Source organism: Choloepus didactylus, chromosome 27 (genome assembly GCF_015220235.1).
Source record: "Choloepus didactylus isolate mChoDid1 chromosome 27, mChoDid1.pri, whole genome shotgun sequence".
In the NCBI taxonomy this organism is placed as follows: Eukaryota; Metazoa; Chordata; class Mammalia; order Pilosa; family Megalonychidae; genus Choloepus; species Choloepus didactylus.
Window position 1 is genome coordinate 1,951,918 of NC_051333.1, and position 18,123 is coordinate 1,970,040.

The window sequence follows — 18,123 nt, forward strand, 5'->3', positions numbered from 1 at the left end:
AGACTCTGAAGAATATTGATCTAACATTTATCGAGCACTTAACATGAATCAGGCATTTTGTTAAACACTTCATTAGATCAACTAATTAAAATGGTGTAACAAGGGTTTTTAAAACCGAGTATTATTAAATTGACATTTTAAAAAGACCATTGTGGCAGTAAAGTGAAGAATGAACTTGAAGGGGCTGAAAGAGTGCTACAAGGAGGTAAGTTTTTAGACAATTGGAATAGTCCAGTTGAAACAATTGTGCTTTAGACTAGGGGAATGGGAATTGAAAGAAGTGGAAGAATTCCAGAAATATTTAGCACATATGTCTATAGGACTCGGTGATATAGGAGGGGAGAAAGAGCTGGAAGCCTGTGACTCTACAGCATGAACTCGCTGGTGATGAGCAAGGTGTGCACTCTGTCTGAAGACTTTTCCACATTCTTTACATTCATAAGATCTCTCTCCAGTATGAATTCTTTTATGTAGATTAAGGTGCCCAATCTGGCTGAAGGTTTTCCTACATTCCTTACATTCATAAGGTTTTTCTCCAGAATGAATTCTCTGATGAACAGTAAGGGACTGACGGTGGCTAAAGGCTTTCCCACATACACTGCATTCATAAGGTTTCTCTCCAGTGTGACATCTTTGATGACAAATAAGGGATGACTTTGTTCGGAATGCCTTCCCACATTCAATACAATCGTAAGGCCTCTGGCCAGTATGAAGTCTTTGATGCTGGGCACGGGATGAGCTATCGCTAAAAGCCTTTCCACATTCAGTACATTTATAGGGCTTCTCTCCAGTATGAACTCTCTGATGTTGAATAAGGCGAGTAGTTTGGCTGAAGGCTTTACCACATTCCTTACACTCATATGGTTTCTCCCCAGTATGAATTTTCTGATGTTGTGCAAGGTGTGCTCTCTGATTGAAAGATTTGCCACATTCCCTACATTCATAAGGTTTCTCTCCAGTATGAATTCTCTGATGAGTAGCAAGCTGTGAACTGATGCTAAAAGCTTTTCCACATTCCTTACATTCGTAGGGTTTTTCACCAGTATGAATTCTCAAATGACTAGCAAGGTGTATACTCTGCCTAAAGGCTTTCCCACATTCCTTACATTCATAAGGTTTCTCTCCAGAATGTACTCTCTGATGCTGAGTGAGTGATGCATGATGGCTAAAGGCTTTCCCACAAATATCACATTCATAAGGTTTCTCTCCTGTATGAATTCTCTGATGAACAGTAAGGGATGAACCATAGCTAAAGGTTTTTTCACACACATTACATTTGTAAGGTTTCTCTCCAGTATGAATCCTCCTATGCTGAATAAGTCCTATGTGGTCACTAAAGGCTTTCCCACAATCAATGCAATCAAAAGGTTTCTCACCAGTATGATAATACCTCCAGTGACGAATAAGGGAAGTATTCTGTCTGAAGGCTTTCCCACATTCAATACATTCGTAGGGTCTTTTGCCACTGTGACATCTCTGATGTCTAGCAAAAGATGAACCATCACTGAAGGCTTTCCCACATTCATTACATTTATAAGGTTTCTCTCCAGTATGAATTCTGTGATGCTGAGCAAGGTGTGCAGGCTGGCTGAAGGCTTTTCTACACTCCTTACATATATAGGGTTTCTCTCCAGTATGAATTCTTTGATGTTGAATAAGGTGTACATTTTGGCTGAAGGCTTTCCTACATTCCTTACATTCAAAGAGTTTCTCTCCGGTATGTATTCTCTGATGTTGAGCAAGGTGTTGACTCTGATTAAAGGCTTTTCCACATACCTTACATTCATAAGGTTTTTCACCAGTATGAATTCTCTGATGAACAGTGAGGGATGAGCTTTGGGTGAAGGTTTTCTCACATTCACTGCATTTAAAAAGTTTCTTCCCTGCATAGACTCCCTTGTGTTTTATTACCAAAGAATTTTTGGAGAATCTTTTCTTATCTGACTTACGATTATGAACACTCTCTTCTCTGTTGTCCAGATGGACATATTTCCCAGATTTGTTATATCTGTGGTCTGTTTCCTTAAAGAGGATTTCTTTATGAGTGATTAATTCTTGCCTGATGCATGTCTCTTCCTTTTCCATCTGTTTCTCAAAAATATCTTCACATTTCCAATTTTTCCTGAAAGTGGAATACTCAAGGCCATAGCCTGTAATTCTCTTCATTAACACTTCATCATATATAACTTGCTTTAGAGAGAATTCTTGGGTCTCATATATAGATTCCCAATCTGGAATACATGAAAAAAGCATTATGTTTTCTTTATCATGCAATATAACAAAGTAAACATTTAGTGAAAACAGGTGATTCAAAAATAATAAATCCCACAATATCTATCATTTACAGATATGTATATGGATGAAAAAATGTGCAAGGAGCCCCCAGAGAGTGAGAGGTAATAAAGGAACATGGGAGAGATGATTAAGAAAACCATTTAAATATAGGTAATTAAATATGTTAAGATACTGTATCTTACAACATTGGGGAGATCAGATGGGGCCAGGGAGAGTCTGAGTTCCAAGTCTGATTATCTCTGGTTCATAAACAGTATCATTCTTTTGTCCTCATGGACCTTGGAAGTGTCCATTTCAATGAGTGCCTGACAGGATAAAGTTGAAAAGCACTGCTGTAGCCAACTGATCACTTTTTCGGAACTTACCGAACTCTTGACAGTCTCAGGCTTTTAAATTTCCTGTTGACTCTGCCTAGAATGCTTCTCTTTTACCTTTTAAGTGATCTTAACGTAACTCATTTGAAGCATATCAATGTAACTCACATACTTTAGAAAACTCTGGCCTGAAGAATAGCAAAAGAGCTAAAAAGGGATAGAGGATGAGATTGGAGAGTAAGGAAAGAGCTGATCATGTAGGGGCTTATATAGTTTGAATTTTCTTATTTGCAACAGGAAAGCAATGAAAAACTTAAAGCCCCAGGGTATGTTCTGATTTGCGAGAAACACCTCCTTTGTAGGTAAAAAAAGATTTAAGAAACACAGAGGTTATATGAGTGAGTCTTCATGACAAAGGGAAAAAGGGGCTGGAAAGGAGTTGTATTCAGACTTTTGCAAATGAGTTATTACAGAGAAGTCAAGTAAAAAGAAAGAAATTTTGGGAACCCACGATAACTAGTAAAGTTTCAGTTTTCTCCCCAGGCATGGAAGGTCTGAGAAGAGATTCTACGAAGCATAAGTGAGGAGGTATCACCTATGAAAATGACTGAACCATTATCTACGACAATTGATTCCCTTATCTGGTTCTTCCACACTCACCTGGGAATGGGTCCCTTGTCATCTCACTTGTCACCTCCCAAGGGTCTTTCCCTTGCTCCAATAAGGAGATCACATATGGCTTAGAAATGCAAAGTCCTGCATATGAAAAAAGACATGAAAGTTGGCCATGTTTTGGGTATTGCAACACTATAAGTTAATTCTGATGGAATGACATTATAAGAATGATTAAAGGAATGAAGCACATTTGAAGGACAGACTACAGGAAGCTTCTGGCACAATCTAGTGGAACTGCCAACATGCAACTCAATAGGGACTAAACAACTAGTTTCTAAGGCATTGGGAGCAGAAATGCAGCCCAGCATTTTTGGAGGATCATCAGAAGCAGCAAGTGATAAATTTTAAAAAGGCCCCTAGAGACAGAGTTTGAAATGTGAGCCAAGTTAGCTGACTGCTTCATTTAAAAATAAAGTAAAACAAAAAAACACTCTTCAGAGAAATATAACAGAATCCAGAATCTCTACAACATAGTATTCATAACGTTCAGAATAAAATTCAAAATTACCAGGAAAAAGAAGAAAGACAAAAACATGAACCACATTCAAAAGAAAAGACCATCAGTGGAGACCCAACCTGTGGTAACAAAGATTTGGAATTAGCACATACAGATTTAAAAACAGCTATTATAACTAAACTCAAGAATATTAAGGAAAATATGCTTGTAATAAATGCACAAGAACAGCAAATCTCAGCAGGATAACAGAAACTATGAAAAAGAACCAAATAGAAATTCTAGTGCTGAAAAATACAATATCTGAAAATTTTTAAATTCACTGGATGGGCTAACAACACTCAGTGTTGTTGATGACAAGGAAAGAGTTGATGACAAGGAAAGTCAGTGAACTTGAAGATAAATCAATAGAAGTTATGAAATCGGAAAACCATGGAAAAAAAGATTAAAAAAAAATGAACAGAATAAATCCTCAGTTACCTAGAGAATAATATCAAAGGTGTAACTGAAGTCCCAGAAGAGAAAGAGGAGAAAGAGTAGAAAAAAATATTTGAAGAAATAATAGCCAAAATGTTCCCCAATTTAGTGAAAGAGATAAATGTTCAGTTTCAAGAAGCTCAGTAAACCCCAAGCCCTGCTAAAGGAGCATCTAGAGAAGAGAAAGCTAGTCTAGTTTATGAGGTGACTCTGGGGCTGAGAAAAGGGCCCATGTTAGTTTCCCTAAGAGGGTCTTGTCATTTTCATAATTAGTGATACAATCCTGCAGTGCTAGTGATATCCTTCTGAATTTATAGTAATCCAGCTAGCTATAGTTGCAAAAACAATACCGTACGACAGAGGGAAGAAGGCGGCACAGGAAACCAATGAGATTCACATCAAGTCCTATCTTCCCAGTGACCTAAAGGGCACAGCTATGGGGATACCCCATCTAACACATCAAATTCAGTGCTTCTAAAGTTGAAATTTTCATCAATCCTGAGTATCCTTTGTTTCCTAGATTCCCATCTGACTTGCAATAAAAAAGGTTTTAATAATAAATAAAATTTTAAAGGGACCCTAATGGTAGATTCTGAATTAAGTAGAGCTGGAGAGAGGGGTGGACACTCACCCAAAGATACCAGGCTCCGATAGTTCTCCAACATCATACTCCTGTATAAACTCCGTTGACCATGGTTCAGCCATTCCCATTCATCCTGGGAAAAGTCTATTGCCACATCTTTGAATGTCACCAAGTCCTGCAATGACACAAATACATTCTTGATCAAACAATGATCATGTTCACAAATAGCTCTGAATTGAATGGTAAAGTTGTCATTACTTTTGTGAGAAATAGTCCTTGGAGGAGAAGAAAATTAAACACATTAGAATATTAAATCCCAACCCAAAATAGTATTTACTGAAACGTTAAATTGCACTGTATACAATGATACTAAACTATCTAAGTATGGGGATATATGGATGGGTGGCCACAGGGCAGTAAGCAAGAGCTTCAAAGAAGGAGACAGACCTGTGATTGAATCTTCAAAAATAACAAAGAACATTATCTAAATCAATATTTTTCAAATGGTACTCTATGCGATCCTCAAGTTACAACAGGAAGATGGTAGCCGGACAGGAAGGAGAAATTGATGCTAATTTTTTTCTTATACAATGAAAGTAATGAATACATTTAGAATGTGATTTTCCCATATGCTATGCTATTAAGAACAGGTATGCCATACCAAAGAGAGCTGGGAAGCAATATGATGACCACCCAGCATAAGGATGCAACACATCAAACTACTGTACTGTGTATGTATACAAATCAGCACATACTTAGAATATGCCAAAATGGAACTGAATAAGTTTGGTTTTAAATTTCTTAAAGAAAAATTTCCAATATGCTAAGAGAAAAATTATGTCTAGTTACAATCTCCATTAGGTTGTAAGAACTTTTTAAAAATATTATGAACATTTGTTATCTTTAGGCTTATTTCCATTGGGAAAAAAATCTTAATTGTTGGTGCCTGATTTCAATAGTTAAACCCAAAGACATGGGTAACTAGCTATATAAAGACAATGCAAAAAGGCTATGAATACAACCTCTTAATTTGCTTTTAAACAGTTAATGCTTAAGTTTAAGACAAAGATATGATACAAAAATATTCAATGTATGGAATGGAAAAATGTTCACTGTATGTTTCACTAAAGTTATAAAAAGAATTTTTAAGATTCACTATGAATCTTAAAATTCTGAGTTCTGGTTTTCACCTTCTAGTTAGTTGAGACAGCCATTATGGCTGAGAACCAGCATGCATTTCATGTATTCTTATAAAACTAAATGAGCTTAATTTATCAGTGCAAGCAAAATAGGTCACATTCTTCCCAGTATTTGGTACAATTTGGTCACTGTTAAGGAAAAAGGTGTTTTGGCTGCCCATCCCTCCCTGCTCAAATAACACATTCACCATAGAACCACAGCTGAGTCAATCTTGAAGAAAACAAAGCTGAATGACTCATACCACCAGTTAATGATACTTACATACAAGCACAGCAAATATAGTATGGTATTAAACAGGGGTAGACAAATTGACCAAAGGAACAGAACGAAGTCCAGAAAAAAGCCTAAACATATGCAGTGGGTCACTTGAATTAGAATAATAGTGAATTCATAAGGCAGTGGAGAAAGGATATTCTTTTCAATAAATGGGGCTAGATCGACTAGACACCCATGTGGAAAAAAATTAAAATATATATTCTGAGTGCATCCTTTGTTGGATTCATATATAGCAAATAACTTTTTTCCATTCATGCCTTTTCAGTCTCGTAACGGTCTTTTGATGAAGCAAAGTTCTTCATTTCAATTTAGTTCAAATTCATCAAGTTTTTCCCTTCATGGTTAGCATTTTTTGTGTCCTGTTTAAGAATTCTTTGTCTACCACTAGATTGTGTAGGTGTTCTCCTCTATTTTCTTCCAGAAGATGTTAAGTTTAACAGTTAAGTTTCTGATACATTTAGAATTGATTTTTGTGATTTTTTATGAGGGTAGTTCTAAAAGAATTCTTAAACAGGACACAAAAAATGCTAACCATGAAGGGAAAAACTTGATGAATTTGAACTAAATTGAAATGAAGAACTTTGCTTCATCAAAAGACCGTTACGAGACTGAAAAGGCATGAATGGAAAAAAGTTGTTTGCTATATATGAATCCAACAAAGGATGCACTCAGAATATATTTTTAAAAACTTCTAGGAATCAATAAGAAAAAAGCATATAACCCAATAGAAAACCATGCAAAAAAGACTTGAATTGGCACTTCAGAGAAGGAAATCTCCAAATGGCCAATAAACACACAAAACGATGTTCATTTTCATTAGTTATCAGGGAAATATGATTTCAAATTATCAGATACTACTACACATTCACCACAATGGCTAAAACAAAAAAGACAAAGCAAAACTTTTTGATAGTATCTACAAAAGCTGAACATACAGCACACCTTATAACCCATCAGTTCCATTCCTGGGTATATACTCAACAGAAAAATTTATGTATATTTGGCCACCCAAAGACATATAAAAGAATGTTCATAACAGCACTTTTCATAAAAGCCAAAAGCTGGAAACAATCCAAGTGTTTATCAATAGTGACAGGAGTAACTAAATTGTGATCCTAATACAATGGAATACTACCACAGCAATAAGAAATAATGAACTATAGCTGTGAACCACAAATACACACAATGAAAGGATTTGATCTCACAAATAGCATACTGAGAGAAAGAATCCCAGTATGAGCATAAAAATCATGATTTTTGTTATATACAGTTTAAAAGTAGGCAAAACTCACCTATAGTACTAAATTTGTCAGGATAGCAGTTAAGAGAAGGGCCAAGTGGAGACTGGATGTAAAATGAGGGGGCTTTTTGGGTCTATGGAACTTCTCTATTTCTTGAACTGAGTGCTGGGAATATGAGTGTGCACACTTTGTGAAAATTTCTTGAGCTTTACACTTATAACAGGCACATTTTTCTGCATGTATGTTATACTCCAACAAAGAGTCTACATTAACAGAATTCAAAGAAAAGCAAACACAAAAGAGATTAAGGACTAAGCATACAAAAAGATGCTCAAACTCATTTTTAAAAAGAGACACACAATTTAAAGCATAGTAAGATAGAAATTTTTATTTAATTAGATTTGCAATTCTGATGATATACTATTCGCAAGTTGTGAAGAAACAACACATGCTTATGCACTGGAGCTGAGACTGTAAAATGGCACAACGGCTACAAAGGACAATTTGAGTCTATAAAAATTTAAAAAGTGGATCCAGCAATTTCTCTTCTAGGAATTTATCCTACAGATATATTCTCACATGTTTGAAAAGGCGCAGGTACAAGAATATTTACTGCAGCTGTGTGTAACAACAAAGACGTGGAAACAAGCAAACTGTGGAACATCTCTGGGGGTTAAACAAAATGTGGTTCACCTATACCTTGAAGACGTTAAACGCACCTAAAAAGAATTTTATAAGCTAAATGAAAGCTACAAAGGAAAATTTTGAGTTCGGCACCGTAGAGGCGAGAAGGTAGTGGTATGTAAGTTGTCCTTCAAAAGTGAGGGAGTTTGCCTGCCCTGTAAGAAATACTAAAGGGAGTACTGTTGGCTGAAGAAAAAAGACAGGAGAGAAAGACTGGGAGGAGAGTATAGAAATGATGATTATCAGTAAGGTAACTGAAAGGATAAAGAAAGAAAAGTACTAGGTTTGAAAAATAAAAGCCAAGAGATAAAATGGATGAAGCAAGGACAGCTTTTACAGTAATAACACTGAATGTTAATGGATTAATCTCCCCAATAAAAAGAAATAGACTGGCAGAATGGATAAAAAAAATATGACCCATCTATACATTATTTACAAGAGATTCACTTTAGACCCAAAGATACAAATAGGTTGAAATTAAATGGATGGAAACAGAAATTCCATGTAAGCAATAAACAAACAAACAAAAAAAACCAAGAGTAGCTATATTAAAATCAGATAAATTTTAAATGCAAAGATATTACAAGAGATATGGAAAAACACTATGTATTAATAAAAGGGATAATTCTCCAAGAAGAAATAACAATCATAAATGCCTACGCCCCGATCAGGTGCCCCAAAATACATGAGGCAAACAATGGCAAAACTGAAGAAAACAATAGATGTTAATATTAATAGTGGGAGATTTCGACACATCACTCTCTTCAATAGATAGAACAACTAGGGGATCAACAAGGAAACAGTGAGCCTAAATAATACAATAGATGAATTAGACCTAACAGACATATATAGATCGCTGCACCCCCAAACAGCATGATATACATTCTTCTCAAGTGCTCATGGAACATTCTCCAGGACAGATCATATGCCGGGGCACAAAACAGGTTCTTAATAATTTTAAAAAGATTGAAATTATTTAAAGCATGTTCTCTGATAACAATGGAATGAAGTTGGAAATCAATAACCACTGAAGACCCAGAACTTTCATAAACCTATGGAGGTTAAACAACACATTGTTAAACAATCAGTGGGTCAAAGAAGAAATTGCAAGAGAAATTAGTATCTGGAGACACACGAAAATGAGAATACAACTGTTCTAGTTTGCTAATGCTGCAGAATGCAAAATACCAGAGATGGATAGGCTTTTATAAAACGGGGGTTTATTTCATGACACAGTTAGTCTTAAGGCCACAGAGTGTCCAAGGCAACACATCAGCAACCGGGCACCTTCACCAGAGGATGGCCAATGGCTTCCAGAAAACCTCTGTTAGCTGGGAAGGCAGCCGGCATCTGCTCCAAAGCTCCAGCCTTAAAACGGCTTTCTCCCAGGACATTCCTCTCTAGCAAGCTTGCTCCTCTTCAAAACATCACTCCCAGCTGCACTCTCTTTCCTCCCCCCCCTCCCCCCAAGTCAGCTCAGTTATATAGCTCCACTGATAAAGGCCCACCCTGAATGGGTGGGGCCATGCCTCCATGGGAACATCTCATCAAAATCATCACTCACAGCTGGGTGGGGCACACTCCAAGCAAATCTAACCAACACCAAAACTTCTGCCCCACACAAGACCACAAAGATAATGGCATTTGGGGGACACAGTACACTCAAACCGGCACAATAACATATCACAACTTATGGGATGCAGCAAAGGCAGTGTTGAGAGGAAAATTTATAGCTGTAAATGCTTACATTAAAAACAAAGAAAGAGCTAAAACCAAAGGCCTAACTGACCAACTGAAGAAACTAGAGAAAAAAGCAGCAAATCAACCCTAAAGCAAACAGAAGAAAAGAAATAACAAAGATAAAAGCAGAAATAAATAAATTGGAGAACAAAAAAACCATAGGGAGAATCAATAAAACCAAAAGTTGGTTCCTTGAAAAGATCAACAAGATTTGACAAACCCTTAGCTACATTGACAAAGTCAAAAAAAGAGAAGATGCAAATAAATTAAATCAGAAATGAGAGGGGGATCATTACCACAGATCCCAAGGAAATAAAAAAAGATCATAAGAGGATACTACATACAACTGTATGCCAACAAACTAGGCAACTTAGATGAAATGGACAATTTGTTAGATACAAATGAACATCCTATACTGACTCAAGAAGAAATAGACCTCAACAAACCAATCACAGGTAAAGAGATTCAATCAGTCATGAACAACCTTTCTACAAAGAAAAGCCCAGGGCAAGATGGCTTCACAGGGGAATTCTATCAAACATTCCAAGAATAATTAATACCACTTCTGCTCAAACTCTTCCAAAAAATTGAAGAAAATGGAAGACTACTTAACTCATTCTATGAAGTTAATATCACTTTAATACCAGAACCTAGAAAAGATACTACAAGAAAGGAAAACTGCAGGACAATCTCTCATGTAGATGCAAAAATTCTCAACAAAATACTCGCAAATCGAATACAATGGCACTTCAAAAGAATTATACACCACGACCAAGTAGGGTTTATTCCAGGCATGCAGGGCTGGTTCAAAACCAGAAAATCAATTAATGAAATACATCACACTAACAAATAGAAAGGGAAAAATCACATGATCATATCAATTGATGCTGAAAAGGCATTCAACAAGATTCAGCACCCTTTCTTGATAAAAACGCTTTAAAAGATAGGAATCGAAGGAAACTTCCTCAATATGATAAAGAGCATATATGCAAAACCCACAGCCAACATCGTACTCAATGGGAGAGACTGAAAGCCTTCCCTCTGAGATCGGGAATGAGACAAGAATACCCACTGTCACCCTGTTATTCAACATTGTGCTTGAGGTTCTAGCCAGAGCAATTAGGCAAGAAAAAGAAATAAAAGGCACCCAAATTGGAAAGGAAGAAGTAAAATTCTCATTATTTGCAGACAACATGATCCTATATTTGGAAAATCCCAAGAAATCTACAACAAAGCTTCTTGAGCTAATAAACAAATTCAGCAAAGTGGCAAGACATAAGATCAATGCCCTAACATCAGTAGTGTTTCTATACACTAGGAATGAGCTAACCTAGGAGGCAATTAAGAAAAAACTCCATTCAAAACAGCAACAAAAAGAATCAATAAAATTAACTAGGGATGTAAAGTACCTGTACTCAGAGAACTATAAAACATTGCTTAAAGAAATCAAAGAAAACCTAAATAGGTTTTTGTGTTCATGGATAGGAAGGGTAAACATCATTAAGATGTCAATTCTACCCAAATTGATCTACAGATTCAATGCAGTACCAATCAAAATTCCAACAACCTACTTTGCAGAATTGGAAAAGTAAGTTATCAAATTTATTTGGAAGGGAAAGGGGTCATGAATAACCAAAAATATCCTGAAAAAGAAGAATGAAGTGGGAGAGGTCTTATACTCCCTGACTTTAAAGCTTATTATAAAGCCACAGTGGTCAAGGGTACTGGCACAAAGATAAACATATTGATCAAATTGAGAGTTCAGAAATAGATCCTCAGATCTATGGTCATTTGATTTTTGACAAGGCCCCCAAATCCACCGAACTAGGACAAAACAGTCTCTTTAATAAATGGTGCCAGGAGAACTGGATATCCACATCCAAAGGGATGAAAAAGGATATCTACCTCGCACCCCATACCAACATTAACTCAAAGCAGATCAAAGACCTAAATATAACAGCCAGTAACACAAAACTCCTAGAAGAAAACGTAGGGAAACATCTTCAAGACTTAGTTATAGGAGGCAGCATCTTAAACTTTATATCCAAAGGGCAAGCAACAAAAGATAAAAATAGATAAGTGGGAAATCCTCAAGACTGAAAACTTCCGTGCTTCAAAAGACTTTGTCAAAAGGGTAAAAAGACAGTCAACTTAATGGGAGAGTATATTTGGTAACTATATATCTGATAAGGGTTTGATAGCCAGTATACATAAAGAAATCCTAAACTCAACAATAAAAGGACAAATAATCCCACTATAAAATGGGCAAAAGATAGGAATAAACCTCTCTCGAAGAAATACAAATGGCTAACAAGCACATGAAAAAAACGTTTATTTTCATTAGCTATTAGGGAAATGCAACTCAAAACAATGAGATATCATCTCATACCTATAAGAATGGCTGCTATTAAACAAACAGGAAACTACAAGTGTTGGAGAAATAGAAATACTTATTCACTGCTGTTAGGAGTTTAAAATGATACGGCTGCTGTGGAAGACAGTTTGGTGGTTCCTCAGAAAACTAAATATTGGGTTGCCATATAACCTGGCAATTCCACTACTTGGTATATACCTAGAAGATGTGAAGGCAGGGACATGAACAAACATTTGTACACCGATGTCCAAAGTGGCATTGTTCACAATTGCCACAAGATGGAAACAATCCAAATGCCCATCAACAAATGAAAAGATAAAAAATGTGGTGTATGTACATACAATGGAATATTACGCAGCAATAAGAAGGAATGAGATCCCATGGATGAATCTTAAGGACATAATGCTGAGTGAAATAAATCAGACATGAAAGGACAGCTACTGTATGATTTCACTAACATGAATTAACTAGAGTATGAAAACTCAGAATCTTAAAATGTAGAATATAGGATACCTAGAAATAGAAGATAGAGAAGGGGGAGTGGTAACATAATATATTCAGAACGTATAATGAGGTTGAACTTAAAATGTATGGAAATAGATATGGGGTAAGAGTAGCTTGTTAGTGGGACTTTAAGGAGTAGTGCTGCATTGTAGGTGATTTTCGTTGAAAGGGGTTGTTTAGAGTCGTGTATGACACTGATTAACACTACAACTTTAAATACATATTTGTATGAACTGGTACAAATGAAGACATTTTTACAAAGAGTTAATGATAGACTGACATGTGGGGGAAAACACCTATTTCAAGCTACGGGCTATAGTTAAGAGTAATACCTTAAAATTCTTTTCATCAACAGTAACCAGTGTACCAAACCAATACTAGGGGTCAATAATAGGGGGAGATAAAGGATATGGGGTGTTTTGGGTTTTCTTTTTTGTGTGTCTATCATAATTTTGTTTTTTGAGTAATGAAAGTGGTCTAAAAATGAGTGTGATAATGATTGCACAAATTAGTGGAAGAAATGGTGAGATAGTGATTGTATAATTTGAATGGAATATATGATAAACAAATATATCTCAATAAAATCTGAAAAAAAGATACATGTACTAAATGATGAACTGCTCCCCAAGATATACTGCCAAGTGGAAAAACCAAGATGAGAATAGAATAATGTGCTGGCATTCGTGTTTATAATAAAAATATGTACTTTTACACACAAAGGCATAGAATAGCCATGAATGAGACATAAGAAGTAGAAAATAGTAGTCTCTTAAGAACTGGAGGCAAGGCTGGGGTTTTGTAACCTCTAAATTTTATGCTATGTGTATATATCTATTAGAATGTACAAAATTTCCAAAAATTGAGTAGGATAATATTTTTAGGTGAACAAATGAGATTAGAAATTCATAATTTAAATGTAAAGAAAAGCTCCTAAGAATTCATTTTAAGAATATAATTGATATTTGGGCAAAAATTCAGTTAGAAGGATGATTCCCAATGCATTTTACAAACAGGAGAGGCGTAACAGATGAACACTGAACTTGGATGATGACTTTAGGGCTCACCTCACCGTTACTGAGATATGTCTATTCCATATAATCTTCATAACATAGACCAAATCTTTTCACAAATATTAACAATGAATTAAAAATATATGTGAGACAGGAAGAGGGAAAGAGGGGGTTCAGGGGGAGAACAAAGGGCTGTCTGCCACCTTCCCTATGGTTATATTCAGCCACACAAACCCACTAGGCAGTTGGAGTTGTTTTAGGCCAGCAGCCTCTGGCAGTAGTGGGAACCAAGCCCTTGGATAAGACTGTTAATCAGCATTTTCAAAAGAAAACAGGTGGGGCAAATAAAATATATTGTTAAAATGAAAAAAAGAAAGAAAAGAAAACAAAGAATCGCTAAGTCCTAAACAGCAGGACTGACTTTCATGGGGGAGAGGGGAAATACCAACTAACCTGGGACACAGCCTTCACCTGTTCCACAGTCATTTTTGCTTTACTCCTCCTGTTTTTTTTTTTCTTTCTTGAAGACCAACAGTGTCCTGGGAGGCAAAGCTGGAGGCAGAGAAAGGACAGTGAGAGGTCAGGCCCTCTCTGCACTCCTCCGATCAGCAGCCTAGACTCCGTCTTCCCCTTCTTTCTCCCAGCTCCCTCTGGTCTCCCTGCCCACATACCTGGGAGAGTATAGGCAACCTGTGTCTGTTGAGGGGGTATAATTTGTAGCTCTCTTTCCCCTATACTCAAGACCCGAAATGTCATCTTTTTTCAAAAATTACCTTCCCATTTATTATTACAAATAAAAATAGTAAGAGAGATGTACTGGGTACTCTAGATTATATTCTCTCACTTGGTTTTCAAAACAGTCCAACCAAATGGTTACTATTTCCTCTATTTTCCTGGGTCTCTCCTCCTGAAGCTTGTAAATATGACTCCTAACTCCAGCAGAGGCCAGGCATATCCTCCTCCTCCACCTTCTCAGGACTTCATCCCTGCGGCAATGGATCCTTCAGCATGCAATTCTGCCATCTTCACTCTCACGTCCATCCTCAGCTCCTTTCTTCTCCCTCCTCTCTGTCACCCTCCTTCTCTGTCCTCTCTGAGGGCGTCCCCTGAGCCCTAATTCCTCCAGTCCCAATTCTACTCAAGGATTCTTATCCTGGCAACAAACAATCCCAACCAGCCACACTTATAAAGAATCCAATCCCACCCCCACCAGTCACACAGGGCCACAGTTACAAACACACAGGGTGACACACAAACATTAACGTAAGATCCGACAGTCTTCCTGATCACACAGAGGACAGCATCACAAGCATCTAAGGGATGGCACATCCGCGCAGTCACATACCCCATGGTCCCGCTGAGGCCACGGGTATAAGCACACGTGGTGCTACACAAACATCTCACATACACACCCGGGGTTCACTGTCCCTTACCTCTGCGTGTTCACACACGCACGTTTACCACCCCACAGCCTCTCAGAGGAAAGCACTCAGGGTGGCCCACTTTGGACTCACACACAACCAAATCACCAGCCTTTGTCTCTCTCACAAACACACAAACATGGTGGTCTCTCACCTTCCAGTCTCCCGCTCACACACAGATACACAAACACACCCTGGTCTCTCACATTCCATCGCTCTCTCACACACACACACACACAGAGCTCAAACCCTCAGCCTCTCTCTCAACACACATACACACTCCTAAATCTCACACCTCAGACACCACGTCCCACACACAGACACATAAACACACCCAGATTCATGGCACTGGTCTCACCCACACAGACACACAAACATTCCCTGGTCTCTCACACTCGCTGGATTCTCACAGTCCAGTCTATCTTTCTCTCACTCTCTCTCATACACACACACACACACACACACACACTCTCTCTCATGGAGCCTCACACCCTTGCTAATGTTTCACAAACAAGCACACCCATTTCTTTCACACTCGCTGGTTTTTCTCACACATATTCTACAGTCTCGGTGATCTCTCTTTCACACACACCAGCACACCCTGGTCTCTCACACCCACCGGCCTCTCACTGTCCAGGGTGTCTGTCTGTCTGTCTCACAAACGCACACAGAGACCAGGCCCCCGTGTCATGCTGGGCCTCACACACTCATCGGTCTTTCACGGACAGGCACACCCATTTCTGCCGTACTCCCCGTCCTTTCTCACACACACTCCTCGGTCTCACTCACTGGCCGGTCTGTCTCTTACACACACACACACACACTCGCTCATCTTCCACACTCCCTGGTCCTTCTCTGACACACTCACACACCTTCCCTCTTGCGCTGTGAGCGCCTCACACACTCACAGATCTCCACACGCAGGCACGCTCATTTCCCTCCCGTCCACTGGTCTCTCTCACACGCCCCAGCACACCGCGGCCTCGCTCCCTGGACTCGGTGTCTCCCGCACACACGGACGTAAACCCCGACCCCGGGCGCCTCGCTCACCCACCGGTCTCCCTCGCACTCACGAGCCTCTCACACTCACTCGGATCCAGATGCCCGGCAGTTCGGAACCGGGTCCGGGCCGCGGCCTACAGACCCAAGGAAGGGCGCCGCGCCGCCCAGGCCGGGGCTCCACGGCCCTGGGTCGAGCGGCCCGGCTCCCCTGCCTGGCCCGGCCCGGGCCTCAGCTCCCGCTCCCCGGCCGCCCGGAGCGACCCACCGGCCGGATACGGATACCAGCCGCTGGTCCCCGAAGGACTTCGGGAGTCCCCGCCCGGGCTCAGACTGCGCAGGCGCCGCCTCTCCCAGTGGCGCGGAGTCCGAGGGATGAGGCGGGGAACGGGGTGGGGCTTAGAGGAAGTGGGAGGGGAGACCAAAGCGTCCGAGCGTGCGTGCCTCCAGTGTACGTGATAACGTGAAGGGCGTGGTCCACGGTTTCGGTCGCCCGGACGGTACAACCCGAAGAGTGCGCAGGCGCGTAGCATGCGTTACTTCACCCCGCCCCTTGGAAACCAGAAGCGTCCTAAGTTACCAAGACTTAGTGCGGGAGAAGCGCGCGCTGTGGCTGAGCCCTGGGTGGGCTGGTGTTGGCGCGCTTGTGCCGGCGTATCTGTTAGCGGTGTGTCACTCGGAGTGCGGCCCTCTCTGCCAGTCCGTGGGGGTGTCATTTTTTTTCTCTGGACTGAGCTTTGCGGCAGTGAGAACTGCGACTCGGGAGCCAGACCTGTGTTCCACCATCTGTGTGACTCCAGCAAATCAGTAAATTTCCACCGGCAAAATGGAAACATCATTATTATTGTTGTTCTGAGGCTGTGGATAAGACGACGACCTTTGGAATCAGATTTCTGGGGTTGATCCCCCGTTCTGCCCCTTACCGGAGTGGAAATGGCCCCTATTATGGAAAGCTAAGAAAACTGTGGAATTATACCTGAACTGGAAGTCAAAGCGAATAAGGAAAGGTCACTCAGGGGCTACAGCCGAAGATTTAAAAAGAAATAATTCCCTGCTCTCTTAAAACTTATTTGCAAGTGGATAGAGAGAGACTACAAATGAGTGAGTTAAATAAATAGTAAATCAAATGACAAAGGCTATGGAAAGATATAAAGCAGGGAAGGAGAATAAGAGTAGGGGGAATTAGAATGTTTATTGTCAAAAAAATCAGTAAGGTACTCAAAAAGAGAGAATCACCCATAATTCTACAACCCAGAACTCCTGCTAACACAATGTTGGGGGTGTAGCTTAATATTGTTTTCACATCCCAGTTGAGCTCTCTATCACCAAATACAAAACAATTAGGAAAATGGGATGATATGGTACATGGTTTTTGTAATGTTTTTCTTTTCATTATATATCGTGAAAATTTAAATTATTGATTATCCACAATTAGCTTAAGTAAACTATTGTTGGGTTTGAAATCCTGAACACTGTGCAAATCCTTACACGTGCTTCTGTTTTCCATGTCTTGGCCAACGTCCTCCTCCTGGTGGTGCAGTGTAGATGGCTGGTGAAACAGAAAGTGTCGGTCATTTCTGGGGTCAGAGACATTCAAGGTTGTGGGGATGTATGAACCACAGAGAAATTTACACTCTTACATGATATTGTAGAATTATGGAAAGCATTTGGGTTGGAAAAAGTTAACATTCTTGAAAAAATGAGCAAAAATGTCCTAAATTTGGTGACAGTAGAAAATTGCAGATTGGAAACCTTAGTGACACCCAAGCAGGCTAAATTCACAGGAAACCACACCAAGGCAAATTATGGGCAAATTTTTGAAAATCAAAAATAAAGAGGAATCTTCAAAGCAGACTAAGAAAAATGACACATTATC

At 39.2% G+C, this 18,123-nt stretch overlaps 1 protein-coding gene across 1 annotated transcript; it reads right to left on the reverse strand.

Annotated features, from left to right (window-relative positions):
* Positions 1–225: 225 nt before the first annotated feature.
* Positions 226–16,614, reverse strand: ZNF471 (zinc finger protein 471). The gene is given in 6 exon segments (XM_037818827.1): positions 226–524; positions 526–2,231; positions 3,270–3,365; positions 4,847–4,973; positions 14,281–14,379; positions 16,339–16,614. Coding segments are annotated over 5 exon segments (2,121 nt in total). The 5' UTR covers positions 14,314–14,379; positions 16,339–16,614; the 3' UTR covers positions 226–365.
* Positions 16,615–18,123: the final 1,509 nt, after the last annotated feature.